At 35.0% G+C, this 27,576-nt stretch overlaps 1 protein-coding gene across 2 annotated transcripts in view; it reads left to right on the forward strand.

Moving 5' to 3' along the window:
- EPHA3 (EPH receptor A3) overlaps positions 1-27,576 on the forward strand; it is a 406,584-nt gene that overhangs the window by 365,841 nt on the left and 13,167 nt on the right. For both annotated transcript variants that reach the window (XM_061434537.1, XM_061434453.1), the window contains exons 14-15: positions 14,670-14,819; positions 16,350-16,543. In XM_061434537.1, the coding sequence (XP_061290521.1) occupies positions 14,670-14,819; positions 16,350-16,543 (344 nt within the window). The remainder of the gene's footprint in view (positions 1-14,669; positions 14,820-16,349; positions 16,544-27,576) is intronic.

A 27,576-nucleotide genomic window follows, 5' to 3' on the forward strand; every position in this document is an offset into this window, starting at 1 on the left:
AAAAAAAGAACAGTAATTCACAAGGTTAAGAAGACTAGATGCTGGGCAACTAGATGTTTGCTCTACCATACATATGGGCCGTGCAGATAAAATTTATCTCTGCTAACAAGTCTTGTTCAAAGAAAGGACTCTCCCCCTGATATAAATTCTTTTGGGTAGCTAAGGGGCTTCCCTGGTGGCTCAACTGATAAAGAATCCACCTGCAATGTGGGAGACCTGGGTTCGATCCCTGGGTTGGGAAGATCCACTGGAGAAGGGAAAGGTTACCCACTCCAGTGTTCTGGCCTGGAGAATTCCATGGACTGTATAGTCCATGGGATCGCAGAGTCAGATACAACTGAGTGACTTTCACTCACTCACTCAGGTGAGAGACAGAAGATTCTCTTGAACTGGGAAGGTCTTATTGCCTTTGGCTCAAAAACATTCACATTCCAAAGCGAAATATTTTGGGGTGGTTGGTTCTGAAATCTTGCACCAGAATACTCCAGGAAACAATTTCTCTCGTAGAAACTTGAAAGATTCATTCAAATCTAAATCATCTGCTCTCTGCAGACTATATCTTGTCAACTTTCAGAGCTTCATTTCTACTGATTGTTACTTTTTCAGAACCAAGGGGTCCTCAAGATCACTTCTTCAAACTTAGTAAAAGGACAGTGTTGCTGTGTCAAAGTTCCTCCCTAGTATTTGTGAAATAAAAATACAGCAGAATCTTTGCATTGATGCTTCATGCCCAGACGATTCTTCAAAATCGCATCATCCAAATGAGCTCAATTCACTACCAATAAATAGCTACTTAGAGTTCTTCAGTGTTATCCTTGTATTTTCTTGAACTCCTCAAAATATCTGTGGTGGTTCTGACTTCCCTCTGAGAAGCTGTAATTTGCGTCTGCATTTCTGAAATCATTTAGACATCTTTGATTTAATTGCCCATAATAAGCCTTGTTCAGTAAAATAATTTTATAATTTATGTAAAATATGAAGTATGATTATAAAGTAATAGGACTGCTATATTGTTTTTTAAACAAATACACTGAAGCAAGTAAATGCGTGTTGTCATACTAAGCTGTCTTTTTAGGAGTGGGTACTTACTGCAGGAAGACTGCTATTGCCCAAAATGTTTGAGGATTTTCTCCTTTGAAATTATCTTTATAACTAGAGTGTAAATTGTACTATCACTCAAAATTCTTTAAGCATATAGTATTTTGGGAAGCAGACTTGACTAAGATAAAATCTGTGGTTTCAGTAAGCTAATAGTTAATAAATAAGGAAAATAGTACTCTCTTGTAAAGTCTACTTTTTTCCTAACCAAAAACTGTGTTATTCAGCTTAGACGTCTGCCATATTTATTAGATTTAGCATGCTATGATTATGGTTATTTCAGAAAAGCAAGTTCACCGTTTAAAATAGTGTGCCGAGGCATTCTTTTTGGATAAACACATTCTTGTTAATCTTTTTTACCAGTCACGTTACTTTAGTCACACTTAACACATTTCAGGAATTAGCATTCAGTGCCTCAGTGCAGTAAACGTTTCGACTGCTTCTCTGAAAATTATTGCCCTTAGGTAGAGATTGTAATTGCACTAAGAAATCTTTGAGACATTAGATTTTTTTAGACATCTCATTTTTAAAACATCTATGTGGTTGACAGAGCAGAAGAGAAATAGAAATTATATCCACTAATTCTATATTTAAAGATTCTTAAACTGAGGCTTCCCCAGTGGCTCAGTGGTAAAGAATATGCCTGTCAATGCAGGAGATGCAGGAGATGCAAGTTCGATCCCTGGGTCAGGAAGAACCCCTAGAGAAGGAAATGGCAACCCGCTCCAGTATTCTTGCCTGATCCCATGGACAGAGGAGCCTGAAAGGCTACAGTCCATGCGGTTGCAAAGAGCCAGACACAACTCAGCACACACACACACACACACACACACACAAACTGGAGGGAATATCTGCGAAATTGAGAAAACCCTTAGTTTCACAACTTAAAAAAATCTATCAGAGATTTAATTTTGCTGCTTTTGATACTGCCTTAAATATATCCTGAGTTTTCCTTCCTTGTATCCTCAATAGTATGCCTAAAGGAAAGGGTCAGCTGAGATAATAATATACACTTTTATGTGTGTTTATCTTTTCCAAAAGAATATTGGGTAGGAAATTGGACTTTTTTTTTAATACACACTTCTAGTTATTTCTCATTATTTCTCACTACTGACTTATGCAGGAATTCCAAACACAGACACTTTTTATTTTACAATATTATTGTGCATCCTGTAACCTTTAAAAAATTTGACTGTACATTCATGAGATATGAGAATGAGAAAGATATAAAGTTTTAATATTACAGTGAAAATAGTTCAGTCTTGCAGACCCCCTGAAATGCTTTTGAGGACAACCAGAAATACTTGGATAACACTTTGAGAACCACTGTTATAGATACTTTATGAGGAAAATAGCACCTTAAAAAGTAAGTAAATATTTCATCGGTTGTTAAATGATATAACATCTAACTTATGTTATAGTATTATATGCTATAGCATATTTTGAAGAAAGGTCTTGAAGCTTATCTATGGTTGCATACCTAAGGTCACAAACCATCTTAAAAGACCTCGATTTTACTTGGAATCAATAGAAATTAGAGTATTTAGCTCTACAAATTTAAAACATCAAAATTTTTGTTATTGAGAAAAACAAATGAAAAATGAATTGCCTCTCTTTAGTTACACATTGTGTAACTTTCAGAGTATAATTATGCATTTTCCTACTTTTTGCACTGAACTAATAATTGCTCTTTTTTATAATATCAGAAGTGGGGTGTTATTGGTGAGACTGTTTTTGAATGAATAATTTTTAATCTTTTTCATATGAAATTTCACTTTAAATATTATACATGTATTATATATGTGTGCATCTTAAATGGACACATATTTTTATGTTGAATTGATGGGATACAAAATTCCAAGATAATAGTCTTCAATTTGCTGTTGTAAGCAGGATTAAGTTAGGGAAAATATAGACTTTTATCTAATTTATATACTGTGACATGTAAAGTCAATCCAGTTCTTAAGTCCCCAAATTCATTTTAGTGGTATAATTACCACATAAACTGACTTGGGAAATGTGAGAAAACCAACTGATGTGTTCTTGGTTATATCCTTCATTAATTAGTTTTTTTTCTTTTTATTTATGTTATAGACATGGATACTGAATAATTACCAAGTGGATTATTATATTGAATGAAAAGTTTTGTCTTGTATCACATTGCCCATGGCAAATTAACACCTATTTGATTTTTAGAAGATAAAGCCAAATGAAAACTTATCTCAGGCATTACATGTTAAGGAATCTTATTTTACGTAATAATTTATTCCATATTTTTTCTCTGTGATTCTGCCAAGTTAATGCCAGAAATATTCTACTACCACTTTGTCTTATGTAATTTTATTTGCAAAACAAGAAAGAAAAAGTGGCTAAAATGAATGATTAAAAGCTAAGTGGTTGAATACTCCGGTTCAGGATAACCCTATTTGAATATAATATCCAATATTATAAATATAAATGCTAGAAAACATGAGCCTTAGTTCTGTAGAATTCTCAAGGACTAAAAACTTTTGTGCAATAAAAAAGATAATTATATTATGTTGATAAGTAATGTAAGTCATGTGTAATTTATATATGAATGAAAAAATAAGTAAATAATCAGTGTCCTTCATATAGTAATGTAGCTCAAATAATGTACTACTTCATATAGTAATGTAGCTCAAATAATGTAGATATTTTTTACTCTCTTAAGATCAGTACATAGCTTATGTTTTATGTAGCTTCACAAAGTAAATGCTATATACTCAAAAATCAGAAAACTCTGGAAGGTTTCATAACCTCAGTTAATGTTACATCAAAGTTGAATGAAAGAACTGACACTTTCTAGCCACCCATTTCAGACAGATGGGTAGCAACCATTTCCACATGTGAAAATAATCCATCCAGATTTATGTGAAGAAAAATCACAACTATGATTTTGGAGTGGCACACAGGAGTGAGGAGGTTCTATGTAAATATATTACACATAGTCTCTATCAGGAACTGTTTTCTTTACAATGCATCATGCATTCAACAATTATTTGAGTGTAACATACTAGGCAGTGTTCTAAGACCTGAGGATACAAAGTTGAAAGCAAAGCCCTGACTTCATTATCTTACATTCTAGTGTGGAATTTCACTTAATAAACAAACAGGTAAAGATTTAGCAAAGCATCTTGCTAGAGGAATGTGGACAGTGTGTTGAGCTACTGCTTTAGACAGGATGATCAGAGAGAGTTTCTCTGATAAAATGACATTAGGACAGAAAACTGATGAGAGTAAAGGAGAAAAAGATGTAAATATTGAGGTTACTAGGTGAGATTCATTTTGCCCTAACTACTTTTCAGTTTAATGAAATAACTTTAATAATTTCTCTAATTTCAACAGGCTCACTTTGGAAGACAAATTAAGTAATCAGATTAATGATATAACTCAGACTAAAAACAAGTGAATAATGATTGAGCCAGTCTGTAGTGTGGTGAGCTCTGGAAGCTTAGTAAAAATCAGTTTCTAAAACTTTTCCAGTTGATTTGTGAATATCCCCTATTTTCAGATTTGTGATGGCACGTTGCCTGAAGCTTTTCCCATAGATGCTGAAGCCAGTGACCAGCCCCAGCTACTTTGGATAGGGAGGAATAGCAGTTGTGTTTGTCCCAAGCCAGTCCTGTCACTTGATTCGTGGAATGGCTAATAATCAGACTCATTCCTGTCCTATGGCTCTTTTCCAATCATAGTTTTATATGCCATGGTTCAAGTCCACTCCCATTATTTTTTCTGTTTCCTTTGCTAGCCATTACTCTGGAACTGCCCCCATATTTCAAGAGATCTTTACCAAACATAGATGTACAAGGGTACCATTGTCTTGATGTCTAGTCAGAATTGTCTCAGTAGATAGAGATTCTCAAACTATCTTTAATTTTTTAGCTATCAATATTAATAAAATCAAGGAAGCAAGCTTGCTAAAGTTATGTACTTTTTTCATTGATTTCTAATAGAATGAATTTAATACTTCTGTTTCATTATTTTTATTGTAAATATGCAGTATTCCTAGTATATTGAATAGTCTTTCTGATTTGTTTACCTATTAATATGGCTTTTTTTGAAAATTGTGTTCCAAGTGCTAAAAATTCACTTTCAAATGAATTTCCAAAACCTTTAATAAAGTAGGAATTCAATATATATAAAACACAAAGTTTAACATTTAAAATCTCTTTGAACATTGAAAATACCTGTATCCATATGAGGATGTATATTTAGTTTTATCCCCCAATTTTTTATTGCTTGTTGAACATATACATCAGCTAACCTAATTTTATATTGTATTATGTGAGTCTGAAAGTAACAGAAAAGTTATTTGTTTGTACTTTATTTCCTGGATAGTCATAGAGTTACTTGTTAACAGAAAGCAAGGTAGAATACTTTTAAGAAATTCTTAAGCATCTCACATAATATTGAAAAATTTTTAAAGTTCAAAGTATTGACTTTTCCTACCTGAGAGATCATCTGTCTCTGATCTCTGGTGGCAATCAACATCTGCTGGAACAATTCTCTCAATGGCTTTTAGATTTGAACTACGGGGAATTCAAACAGATGCTTCCCCTGAGAGTCTTCTTGGATTGCCCTTCACCTTGTTGTCTGCTGTTGTCTGCAGTGAATGAAGTTTACTTCCTGACAATAGATAGATCCTAAATTCTTCAGTCAAATGATTTATCTCTGTAGTTCCAATTCTAACCTGAGAAGCCAGTATATGCCTCCAGGTTAAACACTCAATTACTCCGAGTTTACTAAAATAAACTCTGCGAAGTCCTTTGTCACTCTAGGTATGACCTGATAGAGCTCATAGGCAAGCATATGAAATATGGATCAGCCAAGCATTTCCTAAACCAGTAAGGAGAGATTTGTGTGTGTAATTAGAGAAAAATTGGGGCTGACATAAGATTCTAGGCTTCCGTGTCCAAAGATTTCAGCAATTACATTCCTTTTCTTTAGAAATAAAGACTTGAAGCCCCCTAGCCCACAGTGAATGAGCTAACTTCAGTTAAGCATCTGAAAAATTCAGGGCTTTTAGCCAAATGTCTCATTTAAACTGTCTAAATTCATTAAACTTAGAGAACCAAATTGCAGATCTTCAAAGAACAGGTTTACTGCACGAATCCTATTCTAACTGCTGTTTCTGGACAAAATGAACAAGGTTTTGGACTACTTTAATTCTATATTAGAGTTCAGCAATTATATAATGCCTCTGCCCAGATCATCCTTCGTATCTTTACCTGTATCATTTTATTCTTCTTTTACTTTTCTGTAAACATTCAATGAAAGCAAATCCAGATATTACAGCCAATAGGTATGAAATTTAGTCCAAAATTAAGATCATCTTTAAGAGTCCAAATTAATTAATTTTAAAAATGTCACCATCCTTAGATGGAAATTTGAAAGTTGAAAAGCAAGAGTCTATAAGTTAGCATAGCTCCTAGAGATAGAACTTTAAATATAGAGGCAAGTTTTACGTTTTCCATGAACCTTTGTTTAGGAATAATGAGATATCTGCAAGGAGAGGCTAAGACACTTGGCAAAAATTAGATAATACGGTTAAAGCTAAGCCTAGAAATGACAACTCCTAATTCCTACTAAACTTAAGAATCCAAATGGAACAAGTGACCGTAAGCCCCCCTGCAGGCCCAGTTACTAACTGTCATAGATGAGACACCAGCACTGGCAGGAACTGGCTCTGGGTTTGGTATTGTAAATATGGGGAACAAGCGTTAACTTCTAATTCTGTTGAATTTGGACTGGAGGTTCCTCTGCAATTGATGTTTTATACACAGTCCATATGCTATGCATCTGGGCTTGCTCCAGGCAATTGGAGACTTTTCTCAAATACAGAAATATCTGGGGAGCTTACATGTGGGTAGAAAGACCACCTTAAGTAAATGTTTCATTTTATGATCTGTTAAAATATTGTGGGAAAGTTCATCCTTATAAATTACTTTTATAGAAACTATCTGGCACTTTACTTTTCGGAAAGCCTAGTAGCATTTTACCAACCAAAACCTAAATTGCCAACTGATTTCAAAGTTTTAGTTCATTAATAACAGTTGCATTAGAAAGTTTTACTGTGTCAGGAAGGCAGTGTGCCAAATGATGACATCATTTGCCTCATCAAATCCAAATTTGGGGATAGCTCATTGAAGGATGTGTTTGGTAAGCATTTAAAAATGTAAAATGTCCCCTTCATGTGTAAACTGAAAAGGCAATTTCTTAATGTGAAAAGAAGAAAAAAATATGTCAATGTGAGCTTAAATTTGTTGAAGTGGGAGGGGTTAAGGAAGAGGAATTGTGGTCCAATAAGAAGCAGAAATATAAATAAATTCTGCAATGCATTACTTATAGGAAATTTTGTGAGTCAGACTCTTGTATGTTAAATTGATTTTATTTTGATAGTCTCAGATCTACAGATGCTCAGCTTGAAGGCAGAGAATGTTATCATGAAGTGTGACTAAATTAAAATTTATGGGCCGCAACTTCTTTAACCCTTTTTCAGAACCAAATTGAACCCTCAAGGACTTTTATCCAATGTCTTACTATGCCAATGGCATTTATGTTTTGGAGAAGGCAATGGCACCCCACTCCAGTACTCTTGCCTGGAAAATCCCATGGACGGAGGGGCCTGGTGGGCTACAGTCCATGGGGTCTCTAGGAGTTGGACACGACTGAGCGACTTCACTTTCACTTTTCACTTTCATGCATTGGAGAAGGAAACGGCAACCCGCTCCAGCGTTCTTGCCTGGAGAATCCCAGGGACGGGGGAGTCTGGTGGGCTGCAGTCTATGGGGTCGCACAGAGTAGGACATGACTGAAGCGACTTAGCAGCAGCAGCAGCAGCCATGGATAGTGTTTGTTTTTGTAGGAAAAATTTATTTATTACCAAAATTTTTCATTATTGAGGCCTCCTTTTAACAAGAAATTGATGCTTAATATGTTTTCCTAGCAATAGAACGTTAGCTTCTTTTAAAAAAAAAAATTAAAGAATGGAAACAAGACAGAAAAAAGAAAATAGAAAAATCTCAAGGATGCTATTGTATTTACCAAGATCCACATATCACAAGATTAACTTTGGTGAATTTGGCCCTTTTCTGGACTAGAACAGGAGTAAAAATATCTGTGAAGTGTGTGCTAATGGTTAAAAAAAAAGAAAAAAAGAAAGGATATCACTTGGTCTACATAAAATCCAGTTAAATCCTGGATCTCATTTGAATCATTTTGCCTTGTTGATCAGATTTGTCACAAATAATCTAAAACAATAGTATTCAAATAAAGATGATTTTGCTCCCCAGGGGATATTTGATATTTCTAAAGACATTTGGTTTTCACAATTGGAAGGATACTGATGTAATCTAGTTAGTAGAGGTCAAGGATGCTAGTAAACATACTACAATACACAGGACAGCCCCTACAGCAAAGAATTAATCTGGTCTAGAATGTCAAAATTGCTACTATATATAGACTTTGATCTAAAGTTACCCAACAGGTGTAAAGAATGTGTAAAGAATGAAAGTTGGGATCAAATATCTCTCTCAGATACTTTATAACTCCTCCTGTCCACACTAGACTGCAAGTTACAGGGGATAATGTGGAATACACTGCCATTTGTGGAAAACTATGTAACAGACTAGCCATCTGCCATCAGGTCTCCTGTAATGTTGAACTTTGATAGATCACACATAACTCAACAAATAGTACATCTTTTTATTTTTGTTAAATTTTATTCTCTGTTGCTTTTGATCTAACTGTTGAAAGTCAAAATTTTTTCTTCCACTCAAAGCTTTAAATATTAAACATGACCGTTTTACTTTTGATGTTTTGATTTCAATTTTAAAATGTCATGGGTATAAACTCATAAATAATCATTCACCTACAGGTAAATATGTTGCATATTTTTAGTCAGCATTTGAATCTATCTTTTGCATAATTATTTTCATGTTTTAAGATTTTACTTAGCCTCATTCACAAAGGAATGAAGTAATAATCATGTGCATAGATTAAACATGCTCATTAAATTATTGATGATATATTTAGGATAGAAAATTCCTACAACATTAATATTGAGACTGTTGATCTAGGATGTATAGTTTATAGAGTCAAATGAAAATCTTTATAACATTCTGAAAACTCTAAAATACTTAGTCCATACAACATCCTGTGAGACAATATTGCAGGAAGGGCGGCCCCTTCCATGACTGGAGAGTAGGCTCTTGTCTAACATTCAGAAATGAATCGGCCAAGGAGACATACGTGTTGACAAAGCAAGAGACTTTACTGGGAAGGGACATCGAGGTGGGGAGTGGGAAGGTGAGGGAACCTGTGAGGACTGCTGTGCCATATAGCTTGCAGACTCAGGTTTTATGGTGATGGGGTTAGCTTCTGAGTTGTGTCTGGCCAATTATTCTGCCACAGGATCCTTCCTGGTGGCACACTCAACCAAGATGGATTTGAGTGAGGAGGATTCTTCGAATTTGATAAGGCACATGAAACTTTTGACCTTCCCCAAATTCTTTTAGTTGGTGGTTGCTTGTTAGTTCTATGTTGCTTACCAGGACCTTAGTCATAAAATAGCTCTGGCAAATGGTTACTGTGGTGCCTGGCCAGGGTGAGCAATTTGTCTGTGTTTCCCCTAACAATAGTTTAATAATTTTATAGATACTGTGAAAAACTGATGCTCAGCAATTCTTATATATACTATCATCATGAGACTAACAGCATTATTAAACTATAGATGAGGGAAAGAAGAGTACATCCAAAAATTGTATAATTTTTTAAACTATTATTATGTTATATATTTTCTCACTTTTAATATTTACATATGTTCTGAAAAAATGAATTTTGTGTATTATTTTCTTAAAAGGAACTGCTTATTTTTTTAATTCTTAAAATTATCATAGACCTCCAGTAAAATCTGCTACTCTAAATTCATAAAATAATTAATCCTAATATGAGAGCTAAAAAGTCAGACTCTTGTTTTAAGCTGTGGCGATGCAGAGAGGAAGGACGGAAGGCAGTGACTCCTCTGGACTATTCCTGGTCTAGTCAGGGTAATTAAGTAGTAGAATGATCACAGTAAATGGAGTCACCATCTTAGCCTAGAAGGTTCTAAAATGTTCCACCAATAAGTTCACATTTGAATAGGCTATTCAAACAAGAAGCCTTCGAGTTCTAAAAAAAACAGGCAGAGCAAACGATTCCCAAGAAAAAACAATAGCATGTATTTAAGAAGAAGGGAATTTAGTGCAAGTCAATGAGCATTTATTGAGTGCCTGTTTTACACATTTGCAAGATAATATCTAAAATAGTTGCTCTCAGCAGTGAGCACAGATTCATATGCCGTATGCTTATTATCTTTAGCTTTATAACCTGTTCAACTTTTCATAGGCTTATGATTTCAAATGATAGTTTGGTCACAATTTATTTATGGCAATATATGGGACAAGAGGCCTTCCCTGGTGCCTCAGATGGTAAAGAATCTGCCTGCAATGAGGGAGACCTGGGTTCTATCCCTGGGTCAGAAAGATTCCCTGGAGAAGGGAATGGCTAACCACTCCAGGACTCTTGCCTAGAGAATCCACGGACAGAGGAGCCTGGCAGGCTGCTGTACATGGGGTTGCAAAGAATTGGACATGACTGAGCGACAAACACACTTTCATAGGATAAAAGCTACTGCTGCTGCTGCTAAGTCACTTCAGTCATGTCCGACTCTGTGTGACCCCATAGATGGCAGCCCACCAGGCTCCCCTGTCCCTGGGATTCTCCAGGCAAGAACACTGGAGTGGGTTGCCATTTCCATCTCCAATGCATGAAAGTGAAAAATGAAAGTAAAGTCACTCAGTCATGTCTGACTCTTAGCAACCCCATGGATTGCAGCCCACCAGGCTCCTCCATCCATGGGATTTTCCAGGCAAGAGTACTGGAGTGGGGTGCCATTGCCTTTTCCGTTAAAAGCTACTATTCAAATTTATTTTACCAATCTTGACTATAAAGTATTTGAAACTACAATGTTCAATTTAAAGAGTTTTAAATTGAATAATAATAACAGGACACTCATCCTTGCACAAACTCTACAATATTATGAGCTCAGAATTGCTCCTGTAGTTTGATTTCTAATTAAGTGTATACTATGAATATGTTGGCTTATTTTTCTCTCATTTGAAGACAGAGTGCCAAGTTGTTTACTGATCACGGAAAAAGTAAAAAATTTATAAAACTCTTCTTACTCTGTTGTATTTTTAGCAAAAATAAAAACAAATGATAAATTTTAATACTTTGTATTAATAGTTGGCAATAAGCTTTCCTTTATATATTCATTTATCAAATTCTTTGCACAAATTGTAAAAGTGTGCTATTTGAAGGGAATTGGAATGGAAGAAAGGGCAAAACAATTATTGAGCCTATTAAAGATTAGACACTTTATTTGTTCCTTTATGTATATTATAAATCTATTGCCAATGACAAAAAATCCCTGAATGCTAATCAATCATCCTTAATCATCTTCATTCTCTTCTTCATCCAGTGATGGCTGCCTAGGGTCAAGATGAGCATCTTGAATGTATGGTTATCACTTCATTTTCAGGGCAAAACCAATCAGTCTAAAACACCTTGTTTATGGTTGTCATCAATCTATTGGTTTGGATTTTTTTCCTTTATGTCTGTATTTTTATTTCAAGAGATCTTGATAAGGTAATACATATCTGTGCCTTATGTTTTCTTAATAGATACAAAGTTTTCAACATGGAAAGCTTTCTTTTTTTAGTGCAATTTTTGTGCTACTAGTAAATTGTTTTGGGCAAAGGAAAGGAAATGGCAAAGTGTCGGTAGCAAAGATAAGACATGCAGCTGAAATTTTTAAATATTATCTTTTCTTTGCCCCATGAATACAATTTGTTTGACTTCTGTTAATTCTCAGAGTTCTTTAAAAGAGAAAGAATGTATGCCCTTTAATTCTTGGCATCTTGAATAGATTCAGTTAAATGTCACATGTGTAGTTCTGTTTTTATCAAAATGATGGGATGGTATTTGAAATCTTGAATCCTTAAAAACCAAACTTGGTCTCGGAAGGTGCAAGTAAGTTAAGTTCTTTTTTTAAACGTTATTATTATTATTAGCATTGAATGTATTGGCAGAGAAAGGGCAATATTAGACCAGAAAAAAAAACCCCTCCAAATTTAAATATAAAAAAGGATCTTTTACATTTTCGTTGAAAAGAATACAAACTATAAAAATGAGAATGAATAAATGAGTATAAGTGAGATGGAAAATAAAGGGGCAACTTCCAAGAAAATAAGCCCTGTTTTTAAAAACTTTTTATTTTGTATTGGAGTGTAGCCAATTAGCAAACAATTTTGTGATAGTTTCAGGTGAACAGCGGAGGGACTTCATAGTGTTTTCTATTTTGCTTTCTGGTTCTGGATCATCTTTACTCCAACAGCACGCTGAGCTCTATAGTGTTTCTCACGAACTCCCAAAGCTCTCATAGTCCAGCCCCCATCTCTCCAACTTGATTTTACTGCACTGGTATAAATCATGGACAACCCTGAGGTTGGAATCATCTCAAGAAGGCTGTGCTCAGTCCTCCTTTTTGCGCTCACTTCTCTCCAGTTGCATGCATCCTTCAAAACCCCGTGTAATCCTGACCTCCTTCAAAGACCTCCTGACAGTACTCTTTCTGAACAGATATCGAAGAAAAGTGTCAAGCAGTTTACTGAGCTAGTTCCAATCGCACATGCCGCTCTCCTCTCAAGGATAGCACTTGCTCAATGTTGCTGTGATTAAAGCTGATTCGACCTTTTGCCATCCTCTCCTATTACATGTCTCCACATTTTCTGTAGTATTACCACACTGGAAACTGTTTTTTCCAGAACATATATTTTCCTCCTCTGTACGTTGATTTATGCCATTTCTCTAAAAGTATGGTAGTATTAAGCTAATTTTTCTTGAGGCTTTACTGTATGCCAGGAACTATGCTAGAGATTTTACTGAAATTTGTCATTTAGCCTCACAGTGATGCTATGAACTGTTAGTTTCCAAAATAACAGATGAGGAAATTCAAGCATAATGAGATTTAATAACTTACCTCCCAAGTCACCAATTCATTTCTCCAAAGCAATATATTGTCACCCTCAAGCATTACTTAAGAAACAGTGAAGTCCTATGAGGTAAACATCAATAGAACACACTTTGATGAATATAGTATAATATTTTGATAATATGAATTCTTTGGAAAATCTATCCCTTTTTCCTGGTTATATAAAATTTGGTGCAATTTACAAGGCTCAATTCATATGTGACCGCCTCAGTTTCTCTAGTAAGAAACTTGGCTCCACGTTCTGCATCACAGCCACTCCACTACTGTCTTCTTTCCTCAATGCAGGCAGGATCTGATTTCTAAAAAGCTCCCAAATCACCTGCAGATCCTGCCTACACTCTGGAACTACTGAACCAGAATTTCCGTTTTAATCAGCATGAGCCCAAGACGACTCTATTGTAAAGTTTCAGATGTGAAGCACTAGATACTTAATTCTCCCTGCATTTAGTTATTCACAACAACTAATTATCATTACTATTTTCTTGATATTTCCCAAACAGAAGGACCAGTATATTATTTATGCTTGTCTCACCCAGAGTGACTACCATAATACTTCCCATATGGTTACTACTCAGCACATCTTTATTAAATGTATTTATTAAACTGAGAGCAAATTCCATGGGATTTATACATTTATATCTCCCATAACTCATAGAAGCAATATCTGCTCTAGACTGTAAATTCTCAAATTGTAATCATTATATCTTTCTAGCTCATATGGTGCTTGCCTTGTACATGGAGGGTACTTCCGTGGCTAATGGTAGAGTGAGGCACTGAGTAAATTAATTAAGATGATTGATGAATATATTAAAGTGTTTTTAGATGTATAATTTCATTTGCAATGTATTTAATTAACAAATACCTACAAGAAACTGTATGTCAAGAAGTGGTATAAATTCTTTACAAATCAACATTAGCACTAAGTTTGTTTGTTCATGCATAAATCTATTAAATCAATAAAAGTTGATTTGAGATACCTCAATTAACAGACCTGGATTCCATCCCTGGGTTGGGAAGATCCCCTGGAGGAGGGTGTGGCAACCCACTCCAATATTCTTGCCTAGAGAATCTCCATGGACAGAGGAGCCACACGGGCTACAGTCCATGGTGTTGCAAAGAGTTGGACATGACTGAGCAAGTAAGCACACACATCCACCTCAATAGATTCTAATATATGATATATCCTATCTACTTTCCTATCCTATTTACTGTTACAGAGGACTGATAAACGTGCCATAACTGATCAAAAATGTCAGCATTTTAGCAATTTTCAAATGTTTTTCCCTTGCCACTCTCTCGTTGGTATTAGAATATATGAACATAGAGATATATCAGAAGAAACCCACAGTCCCTTTCATAAAAGAAATGCCCCGACAAATTCAGTCAGATTTCAGATGATAATGTATATAGTATGTTTTAGTCATTGATCGTGTATGTATATATGATTTTACATTCCAAGGGAGGGAAGATCCCAATCCGGTGGACATCACCAGAAGCCATAGCCTACCGCAAATTCACATCAGCCAGCGATGTATGGAGTTACGGGATTGTTCTCTGGGAGGTGATGTCCTATGGAGAGAGACCATACTGGGAGATGTCCAATCAGGATGTAAGTATTTGTAGTCTATGAGTTATGGGTTCAGATTAAGAGATCAAGCTGTGCAAGGAAGTGGAGCATAATGAAACCAGGTGGCTCCCAGTTTGTGACATTGAAACAGAATACTTAGAAGAAACGAAATTGTTTCCAAATCTTATAAAGATATTAATTGAGTTGCTCTGACAGCTTCACATTTTTCCCTAAAGCAAGGGTTTAGAAGTGAGACAAAAGGAAAACATTTGTAATAAAATGTAATGAAATAAGTGCCTGACAAAATGGCCAATAGATATCAAGAAATGTTTGAATTATTTTTGCTACAAAATTGTCTCAGTGTAACATTAGTAAGATACACTCTGCCATCCTTTGTAGATTCAATTAATGCATCTGTGCCAACATTTTGTTTACTTAAATATAGCATTTCCCAAAGTCAGACAAAACAACCAATCTCTAACATGTTGTTTCTTATAATGTATTAAACTTGCACATGAAGTTAGTTATACAAATTGAAGTCTCGATATAGAGAAAGCAATCATTAACTTTCTATTACAACTGTGATATGATTTTTCAAAAGGATTTTTGTTTTTATAAGCATGCTTTGCTAATGCTTAGTGCAAGGATGCTATTGGCATATGGATTCAGCACACAGAGAGTTTTCTTTATGCTTAGCCAGAAACTGAGCATGATCTCAAAGACACATAAGAAGGAAAGCTGAGATGCTTTTAGTCATTTCCTACTCACCACATATAAAATTGCTTTTAATGTATTTGGATATAAAAACCTTTCTGAACTTCTTCAAACAAGCCACGTTTTATAATGACACTGGGAAAATCAGACTCACTTTTCCACATCTCTATTTTCCAAATTCTTTCTGTATCAGAGGATCTCAAAATGTGCTTTCTGGACCAGCAGCTTGAGCAAGGTCTGGAAATTTGTAGGGATGCAAATTCTCAGGACTTTCCCCAGAGTTATTGAATCAAAGATTAGCTATTTGTGTATTAATAAGTTCTCCAGATGATTCTGATACAGAGTAATGTTTGTAAATCATGACTTTACATGATTTAAAAATGCTGATTAACTAAGAGTCACTTAATTGTTCAACCTATGGGCTTTTAACAAAGGAACTGACTACGATTTGAGAGGTACCAGCTGAACTGTGATATAACTAAAAATCTGTGGTATTTTTTCTGCATTCATCCATTTATATAGAGTTTTCACAGAAATATGTGTTACCACATAAGAGTTTCTTTATAGTTTTCTAAATTTCTGATATCATAGAACATTTCTTTTGATTTTAATCCAGAAAGTTACTGTACAAACTCTTCTTTCCTAAATCCACTTTCTCTGTCTCAATCTTATTTATATAACATTTTCAGACATGAATAATATTTATTTAATAAGCTGTTATCCTTTTAATAAATTTAAAATGAAAACCTTTCACTTTACTTTGAAATATAAATATAAGTGTGACCTGCCCAAAAAGAAGTATTATAATAAAAGAAATTCCACTTCTCTAAGTGCCCGGAAACTTTACATCTCACACAGGTAATTAAAGCTGTGGATGAAGGCTATCGACTGCCACCCCCCATGGACTGCCCAGCTGCGTTGTATCAGCTGATGCTAGACTGCTGGCAGAAAGACAGAAACAACAGACCCAAGTTTGAGCAGATTGTCAGCATTCTGGACAAGCTTATCCGGAACCCAGGCAGTCTGAAGATCATCACCAGTGCAGCAGCAAGGTGACACATTTGATTTTACATCCTGCACTCTCTCTGAGATGATTGTATTTTTATCTCCAAGGTGTTAATTTTTTTTCTTCCACTCCCCCAACTGCATACTTTGACACTTATATTCCTCAAGATTAAAAAGACATGTTTGTTTGTTTGTTTTTTAACTTTCAGGAGGAAATCTCATTCTATTGAATGACACTGATAAAGTTCTGATATTTTTCAACTTGCATCTTACCTAGAAGCACGTATACATTCAGGCTTCAATATTTGCACAATAGAAACCCTGAACACATAGATTCTTTCCATTCTCTGTTACTTAAAACAACAAAAAAAGGATATCTAGAGTGTTGGGGAATTCTAGCAAAGTCTTGATTTAATCCGCATTTAAAATAAAATTACAGAAATAATAATAGTGTCACCAAGCCATTGCACTGGCTAGCAGAATGCAATTTTCCCTTGATTAAACAAACCTTTATTTAACACATATTATGTGCCGATTACTTTGTTAGACACTGTGAAGGATAAAACTAAGAGTATAATAATGTCAGTGTTCCTGGACAGCAACACAAATGTCAACGCACTGTGGCCGTGAGGCAGCCCTGAGGGCACAACGTCCATTAGACTTGATGCATAATCCTCCCAGCTGAGAATCACTGAGTTGTCCTAATGGTTTTGAGAAATGTCAATTATATGCTCATTGTACACATATGTGAAAAACAGTTCTACATTTTGATAATGTGTTCTTAAATTACAGAGTTTTAGTAAAAGAACTACACCTACTGTGCACAAAAATCCACAATATTAATTAACATGTATACATACTGCATAGTGATGATTTACTGTGACTCATGTATAAAAGATTTAATATAATACCTTATAGGAAAGAATTTTCTTATTTTTGTGCACATCTGTTGTTTTCACTGACAGGTATTAAGAGCTGTGACTTTCAACTTGATAGAGTGCTTGTTAATGCACTGAGAGTATGTAATTTTTTACCTTAATGGAAACAATTATAGCGAGCATATATGATCCAGCTTTTACATTAAATTTGAATAAAATGAATAAAGAGAATTTGCATCAAAATCTTAATGTAAGTATATAAGAGTCATAGATTATTTGTTAGAAATAACTTTTAGGAGATCAATACTATTGAATTTATTAATATATATCCAGTAGGTAAAACTACTGATAACTTATTCTGCAAGGATGAATCTCTGTCCTAAATTTCAGAATGAGACTGTGCAGACTCATTAGGAAATCCACCTGACAGTTTAACAACCAAAAAGATAACAAACCTGCCTTTCCCTGAGTCATACGGTCCTCATTTTATACCCTGAAGCCATTTCTTTTAAACTTTACTCAATAGCAAAAAAGAAGATCTTTTCAACTATTTCCATATCATAAAAGAGCATTCAAGCCGTTTCCATAGGGTCACTACCAATATAAAAACTAGCTCATGTAATATTATCTAGATAGTTAAACCCAATTCTATATGGGAAATTAATCTTAATATCAGATCATATTATGTCATTGTATATTATCATATTCAAATTTTGTTAAATTCACTATTCCATTCTTATTAAAGTAACTGAACTTTTTTATTCTAATATATATTATGTAATATTTTAATATATTCCGTTTATTTTGTTATAAACGATGTAATTTTAGGGAACATGTTTTTCTTAATTCACTATAAAAATTTTAGAAATTGTGCTTATGTTTTCTTATTGAGATTAAAATGCACAGCTGGGCAGATTATGCCTTTATAAATTTATTAATGACAACCTTATGTTGCCATGCAACAATGTCAAGAGATCTTATTTTTCTTTAGAAAATTTTCTTTCCCACTTTTGACAATGATTATTGTATTCTTTTTCATAGCTGATTACACATATTCCTCTTCCCATTTAATTTTCCAGTAATGCCCTTGCTACATGCTTTATTGAGAAAATAGAAGCCATCCGATGGAAAATTCCAGCAGCAAAACAAAAACATACTGGTGTTCTTCTTTCCTATAATTACAAGAGAGGAGAGTCTTTCTTTCCTGTAATTAGAAGAGAGAGAGGAAGTATGCTTCCAATGTCAGAGGCAAATGCCTTTCTCTCGCTCCTCTCCATCCCCTGTGTATCCAGCCTCTTTCCCTCTCTCCTGCATAAGCAGGCTCTTTATTTCTGCAAGATTATTGTCATAAAAATATGTTCTATTACATTGTTTCTCAAATTACCCTAGTAAAAGGATCACTAGAGGGAATTTATTAAATGTTCAAATATCCAGGTCTATCCCAAGCTACTAATTCAGAATCTTCAGGAAAGGAGTGGAATTTGTACATTTGATAAAAAAACTCCAGGTAATTTTTATCATCAAGGGAATTTAGAAAAGGCTATTTATCAACATCACCTCTGCTGATTCCACATCTCTTGTCAACTACTTTCTTATTTTTCTACCACCCTTCAGAGCCAAACTTCTCCAATAAGGGTCTCAAAGACAGACATTTCAAAATTTAATATTCAAAATTTTATCCTTTTATTTACTCCTGATAATCTCATTCTCCCACTGCATTTTGAATTTAGTTGAATACACTAGCACCTATACATCTGCCCAATCAGTATTAGAACCATCTTGGCCCCACTTTCTTGGCCTCCACACTTCAACCCAGGTGAGCACTGTGTCAACATGATCCATTTCGCTCCCTTTTCACTGCAAACGCTCTCTCCTATGACTTTCTCCTTCTGACCTAGGGCACTGCAGTAGTCTCCTAATGTGTCCCCTGATTCCATTCTTGTCCCACTTTGAGCATCTCTCACAGAGTCTTCAGAATTTTCCTATCAATCTCTATATATTGATAAATATATACCAGGCTTTCCTGGTGACTCAGGTGGTAAATACTCTGCCTGCAATATAGGAGACCCAGGTTTGATTCCTGGGTTAGGAAGATGCCCTGAAGAAGGGAATAACTACCCACTCCAATATACATGTCTGGAGAATTCAATAAATTGTGTATATACAATATAATTTGTCACCTCTTTATAACTGATTTTGAATTTCCATTACACTTGGAAAAAAATCTGCATTCTTTTTGGTGATTTAAATACCCCTGCTCCTCCAATGTTCTTTCTTTTATTCAAATATTAATTTCTTCATTTTTTAACAATTATTTATTGTATGCTAATCTACTATGTGCTAGGCATGTGCAGATGCTGGAGAATAGTGATGAAGACAAATATGTTTCCTACAGAGTTTACATTCTATAAGATGAATAGACATCTTCTATAATGTATACAAATAGACAATAGACTGGCACGGATTATAGGAAGGAAATAAATAAAAGGCTGTGATCAATTATTAAAGGGTGGTTGGGAAAAAAAAAAAGAACTCTAGGCATAGTAAAAATAAACTGCAGGTGAGTCTAAAGTGTTCTCGAAAATGGCAGAAGGACAACAACATAATGGAAGGACAGAAGGGAGAGGAAGAGTCTGTCACAGGAAGGCAAACAGAAGCCAGAGTACTTGAGGGTACCCAGGTCATGGGGAGGACTTTGGAATTTTTTGAAATGCATGAGGAACCCATTAAGGCATTTAAGGCAGAGATGTAAGGCTGTTTGATTTACACAACTGCTTTGTGGGGAGCATTTCAGCCTTTCAACCTGAGCTCCTTTCACTTAAATAGTATGGTAGCCTCAGTGACCAACTTCAGGTTCCTTCAGAAAGTCAAAGCATGTCAGACAGGAGGACAGTAGCTCATGCTGTTCTTGTTGTAAGAGTCTTCTTTGTGTCCATTTCCCTTAGAAAGCAGTTTCTATGCCTTGTCTTAACTGAGGCATTCTCTGGCAACAAGATTTAAAGGTCAACACTATTAATTGTTTTACAGGCCACTGTGTCCTTCTTCTTCATCCCAACTGTAATTCAGTTGTGTGCATTTTCTAAGTATTTATTCCTCCAATTAGCTCTAAGACCAATGAGATCAGATGCTGTGCTTCCCTTGTATTACCAGTTGATACTCGAAATTCAATAAATATCTGTTACACACATGAATATGTATTTGCTGAAATATTACTAAATTTCCATTTCAACAGACACACAATTTTTAGAAAAAAATATTCCAGTTCTTTTTCCTATTCAGTATATGGATTTCTACAGACACTAGTCATAAAGGTAAAAGCTTATAATTTTCCCCTAACCCTAATCCTAACCCTAACCTTAATTTTCTTTTATTTCCCCTAAGCATAAATCTTATGTTTCCCTTCCTCTTCAATACACTTGGAGACTGTCTCAATCTGAGTTTGTGAATGGCACCAAGGATTCAAATTTCTGAATGACTTAGTTATTTGGATCACTGTAAAGAATTATGTCTATAAAGTCCTTTAGGAAAAACAACATCTTCTATCAATTTTTATAGGGATGTTGTTTTTCAGAGTCTGCCTGAGTCTAGTTAGTTTTATGGCACATTTTATTTCATATACTGTTACAGAAATCTTACTACAATGCATTATTTTACTTTTCAACCTTCCTTAGAGTTGATGATTCATAGCAGAAACATTCCCAAAGAATATTCCAGTGAGAGTGTCTTTGTGAATATCATTGCTGGAAGTAGGGAATGTGTTTAAGCAGATGGTCATGGTGTATCAGATTAAAAACTTACTTAGATGTTGCAAGAAGTGGTGAGAAAGGAAAGGAAGTTGGAGTAAATTTTATGTTTGTTCTCCAGTAATTGATTCATTTTCCTAAAAGTAGAGTAAATGGAGGAGACATGAATAAATTTGAAGTTTTGACTGTATATCAATATGAAGATTTATTTAGCATTTACTTTGTGTGAAGTGTTATACTGGGCCCTGAGGGCTTCCAAGTGGCAGTTCATAGTAAAGAGCCTGCCTGCCAATGCAGGAGACATAAGAGACACCGGTCAGGAAGATGCCCTGGAGGAGGGCATGGCAACCCACTCCAGTATTCTTGCCTGGAGAATCCCATGATCAGAAGAGCCTGGCAGGCTATAGTCCATAGGGTCCCAAAGAGTTGGACAGGACTGAAGCAACTTAGCACATGGTGATTATACAGGTAAAGAGACACAGCCTCCACTTGCAACAGCTTGCCTTGAAAATTGGAGGAAAAGTTCAACAATACTATACAATTAACCCTTGAATAGCACAGGTTTGAATTGTAGGGGTCCATGTTCCTTCTCTTTAGTCGTTTCTGACTCTTTGCGACCCCATGGACTGTAGCCTGCTAGGCTCCTCTATCTGTGGGATTTTCCAGGTAAGAATACTGGAGTGGGTTGCCAAGTCCTCCACCAGGAGATCAATCCAATCCAGGGATCAAAGTTTGATCCCAATCCAGGGATCCCAATCCAGGGATCAAACACGCATCTCCTGAGGCTCCTACATTACAGGTGGATTCTTTACCGCTGAGCACTTTGGGAAGCTTATAGGGGTCCATTTATACACAGATATTTTTCAGTAGCAAACACTACACTACTCCAGGGTTTGTGGTTGGTTGAATCTTGGGGTGCCAAGGAATCTCAGATAGGAGAAACTGCAAATAGGGAGGACAGACTAAGTGAATTTCAGTGTTGTTCAAGGTTGACAGTAATATCCCTCAGATTAAGTAATTATTGGAACAAAAAGACAAAGTGTTTAGGAATCATGAACAAAGAATGAGTTTACTTTGAGCTTTGAGATTCTTTGGAAGTTGCAGAGAAATAATTTTTGGAACTGAGCGACTAGTGGATGATGAGTGAAATGTCTACCAGTATAAGATCATACCAGGCTGGGAGAACACTGTACAGAAAATCAAGACACACAAAAATTTACAATACTTCAATTTATACTGCATAAACTATTTCTGGGATAATATAGGATCAGATAAGGAGTTATGAGGAAGGAGCCACTATATGATTTCACCAGATAATGGAAGATTGCATGTCATCTCTAGAAATCTGGACTTTTGTCCATGAGGAAAAGAGCAGCCGTTGAAGACAATTAAATGACATGTGGAGTAGTTCTCTGCAAATGTACCTAGAAGAACTGGAGAGGAAGAGTGTGTGATAAGGAGTAAGGAGGTGATTTCAATAGTCTTGGGAAGGACTTAGGCTAGAGTAAAGAAGAGAAAATTTATTTTAAAAAAAGGTGTGAATTCAAACAGTTGTAAAGAAGTATTATAAGACATGGTGAGTAGTGAGCAATGCAGAGTAACATGGAGTAGCAGAGAATACTTCCAGGTGAACAAGGAGGACTCTGAGGACAGTGCTGTTACTAAACGGGGTACCAAGTGCAGAAGGGTGAACAGCTGTGTGAGGAAGATTAGCACTCTGGACACAATGAGACTGAGTCCCACAAGAACATGGAAAGTTACATCACAAGCTGGGGGAGAGACTAAAGCTAAGCATCCAATTTAAAGCCTTCTGACTGCAAAGATAATTTTTTCGAAAAAACACTATTAGAAACACATTTAGAAGGTACAAGTCTCGATCTAGTCATGCTGATTTTTACCACAAGTATATCCATCTTTATTCTTCTACATAATAATATGCTATGCTAAGTCACTTCAGTCGTGTCCGGCTCTGTGCCACCCCACAGATGGCGACCCACCAGGCTCCCCCGTCCCTGGGATTCTCCAGGCAAGAACACTGGAGTGGGTTGCCATTTCCTTCTCCAAAGCGTGAAAGTGAAGTCGCTCAGTCGTGTCCGACTCTTAGCGACCCCATGGATTGCAGCCTAACAGGCCCCTCCGTCCATGGGATTTTCCAAGCAAGAGTACTGGAGTGGGGTGCCATTGCCTTCTCCGACATAATAATATAATTTCTACTTAAAGCTCTCATATCCCAAGGATCATAGGAAGACTGTAATCTGTGAATAGTGGAGCGTGTTTGTCTGCATGGGTTGACAGTGAGACACCCTGCCTCCCAATCTCCCAGACTGGGAGCTTCTCCTTGCTGCTCCTGTGCTGCTCTGTGGTCAGTGGTGTTTCTGAGGCCTCTAAATCCCTCCTTCACTTAGTGTAGACCTCAAAAATCTATAAGAACCAAGAAACTGATTGAAATGAATGAATGCTTCCACAGTGCTTAACGGGGTATCACAGTAGGTTATGGAGATTTCAGACTCCTTATAAGAGAACTACAGAGCCAGTCAAGCCAGTAGGTGGCAATCCTAGAAGGAAAAGTGTTTGAAACATTAGCTGTTATCTCAGAACACTAAACCACTGCATAGACTTCTATCCAGAAAGAAAGAAAATAATCTCTGTCTAGAGCTTTGGAGAACAGCACCAATATCAGAGCAGAAGCATATGAAGTGGTAGGTAGAAATAAGAACAGACAGAGTTAGGAATGAAACTTAAACCATTAGAAAAACTACAGATCAAGGAATTTTCCAAAAGTGGATAGAATGAATTGTATAATCAAAAGCTGCAAAAGAATGAGGCAAAAAAAGACAATAAAGGAAAAGAGCCACTCTAAACAATGAGAAGGACATTGAGTTTTTCTTAGATAGTTAATTTGATTTTTTAGAATGATAGATGAAGTACATTTTAAGAGATTTTGTTATAATTGGGATGATGAAAATACAATGCAAAAATAATGCTTTTGATAAATATAGAAAAAATGAAAAATATAGTCATAATGCACCTGTATAAAAGGGTAAAAATAGAGCTCTTCCTTTTTAAAGAATTGGAAAAGTCTTTCTTAAAGAAGCTCTTGATAGAAATTGCTGCTATAAAAATAAATAGAAAGTGGTCTTAGAAAGATAAATTTTCTCTCATTTTATAATACATTTTTGTTATTTGTTGTTTAGTTGCTAAGGCATGTCTGATTCTTTGCAACCCCATGTTTACAGCATGCCAGGCTTCCCTGTCCTTCCCTATCTCCTGGAGTTTTCTACAACTCATGTCCATTGAGTTGGTGGTGCTATATAACCATCTCATCCTCTGTCACCCCCTTCTCCTCTGCCCTCAATCTTTCCCAGCATCAGGGTCTCTTCCAATGAGTCAGCTCTTTGTTTTTATTATACAGATTAAAAAGTAAGCAAAATTCATTTTTAAAAGAAACTATAGTGAAGATTAGTTTTATATTTTGTATATATATGTAATCCATATTATATCATATTTATGTATTATATAATAAACAACTAATTTTACATGTATAAAATGTATAAAATATAGCACCTAGATTTAAATAAATTCATTGTATTAATTTTATAAATGTAGATAAATTTAAAAATTTTTTAAACTAAAAATAAAGAAACATGAAAGATGAATTCATTTCTATTCAGAGAGAAGATGCCTTTATTTGGGGATATTTATGTATATAAAATGAAATAGAGAAATAACTTTTTCTTTAAATTCACAAAATTTTCAAATGCCATTTCATTGGATTCATCAATACTATCATAAATTTTAGAATATAAATTTTGGGCATACAGAATGATATAATACATTCAATATTTTTAGAATGAGGTTCTAAATGAAGGTAACCTAATTTATAGTCTAAAGACTTAAATTATATATTTTAAATACTTAGACTAATAAAGAGTCAATTATACTTAGTTAATTTAATTGGAATGATTTAAAATATATTGTTTCATTGTGCTAATTCTTATTGCTAACTTTGTAAGGGTTTATCGTCATTAAGTTGCAGAATAAATAAGAACAAAAATAAGCAGTACTTATAATTTTTCCCCATTAATGGCACTAAATTAACATTAACAAATGCTACTGATGTCTAAGAGAACAAAATATATTTATTTTAGAGAATGTCTACTTTTTTTTAACAAATATTATATACTTTAGTAGAAGTCTAAGGACCAAAAAACAATCTATTTCTCAAAATGACTTTGACCTCTAATTCTGAAACTGACAGGGTGACTTTCCTTACTGAACAAATATGATAAAGAACATTTTAGAAGAAAGCAAATATTCCAAATACTCAGGTGATCTCTTTTTTTTTTTTAATCTTAAAAATCAAAGCAAGTAATTTTACCATTGGGAGAAATTAAACCAGATGTAATAGCTATAACTGCTAAGATTTTGTCCTTAAGGTCTAGAGACAATTAAAATAAACACAATGACTTTACTCCTCTTTAATGTGTCATTTATGTACTAGTCTCCTGTTGGGAACTATATGTACTCAAAATTATTTTTAGTTACTGATGACAAGTTAAATTCATTTCATCCTATTGGAATTTCTTATATTAGGGATAAAAAGATGAAAATGATCATAAATTCATGTTTAGAAATTTGACAAATACACAATTTTCCCTTGAAATACAATAAGGTACTCCTTGAAATAAAAATGTTAACAATAAATTAGAAAAGGAATTGAAAAGTATTTTACCATTCTCAGGCAATAATATCAATAAATATAAATATAATTAACATTTTGCTGCTGAGAAACTACTCTTTATGGTCCCTGAAACTATTCACAACAGACAAAAAGCACATAATTATAGTGGGATAGAATACATCTTCAACATTACTAATATTTACTTCTAGACTCAGTAGGCATCTACTTATTCATTCAAGAAAAATATATAAATCATTATTTTTAATACATAAAAAATAAAGCCCTTTGTAAACCCAAAAGAGTCTTTTCATATTATAAAAGGAGAACTTAACATTCAATTTTAGAGTTAGAATTCTAGTGCAATACCGAAATAAGGTCATTATAAGAAGATATTCTTGGGACTAGCAGTTACTTATTGATATTTGTCCCGAGTATCTGGTGCTAATTGTTATGAGCATTTACAGATAAAGTAAGAGTTGGTGGGAAGAAAATATATGTGTACCTCTTTAAAGCAACAGTATGAAAATCCACAAAAGAATAATTCAAAAACCAAAATCCAAGGAGGGAGAAAGAAAGGGAGGAAAGTTATTTTTTGCTTCCCCTGAGCAAACATGTAATTTCCATGATTTCTTTTTAATGACTGCAGTCTGCGGCCAGTAGGTACTGATTTATGAAAAGCTGTAAAAGATCAGGTGGAACTCTGCAGGACATCGTTTACAGCTGCACGGATTGAAACCCATCTAATTTGTCTAGTAAAAGTGTGAGCTCACAGTGCACATCACCCAGCCTATAAATTTCCCCTTCAGACCCAATGTCTGGGGCTAGGTCTAAAAAAACTCCAATGCCTGCAGCTGCTCAAAAAGCCTACATTCCCCTGGTGCGCATGAAGAGACATCACAGGCTCTTCACAGTGAGAGACAAATTCCTATCCATTGATAAACTCTCCAGATGTCCTCTCGGAGGAGGAAAAGAACCAATTTTTATTTGAATTCCCCAGAGAAATCCTGGAAGTGGAAAAATGATACTTTGCAGGGCTGGTTATTCTGAGGTCACTGGCATTAAAATTAGGTCATTCTTTGTCTTCCTCATACTTTGATCCAAGTAATAAACAGAAAGACTCGGTTGGGGTCACTCTAATCCCTAATCCGCCTGTCCTGTTTTATTTCAATTTGTTTGTACTAATTTTTTCCAAATTCTTGTTGAGTCCGACGGTATTGTTGAGTTTAAAAATACAAACCATTTTGAATTGAGAAAGAAAAACTCTGCATTTTGCTATTAGGCATACTTCGTAAATATTCTGAATAAACGTCCTGGGGTTTGATTCTTCATACCCACAAGCTCATAAATAAAAAAGGATTGCTATTCATGGGACCAGGAGTCGACAAGAGTCAACATTAGATTAGTCTGTGCTTCAGCTACTGTAGAAATCCAAGCTGTAGGATGTGAGTATATGTGAGTGTGTGTGCATGCCTGTAGATAGTCCAATATTTTATTGTCTCCTTTCTAGGTCTCACTTTACTTTTCTTAGAAAATTTCCTCACACCTGATTTAATGCTGCACCTATCAATTTTGTTTACTGATTCCAAGTCTTATCCAATGGGTACAATATTATATCCAATGTTGGCCAGTGACAAAGGATATTTCATTCATGATGGTCATGCAAAACTACCCAAGAATATTGGGCATGTTTTGGAACCTGGCTTGTGTATCTATTTCTGTAATTTCTCAAATTCTTAAGAAAATAAAACACAAAAAATTTCAATGATTTAAAAAATGAA

This window comes from Bos javanicus, chromosome 1 (assembly GCF_032452875.1).
Source record: "Bos javanicus breed banteng chromosome 1, ARS-OSU_banteng_1.0, whole genome shotgun sequence".
Classification (NCBI taxonomy): domain Eukaryota; kingdom Metazoa; phylum Chordata; class Mammalia; order Artiodactyla; family Bovidae; genus Bos; species Bos javanicus.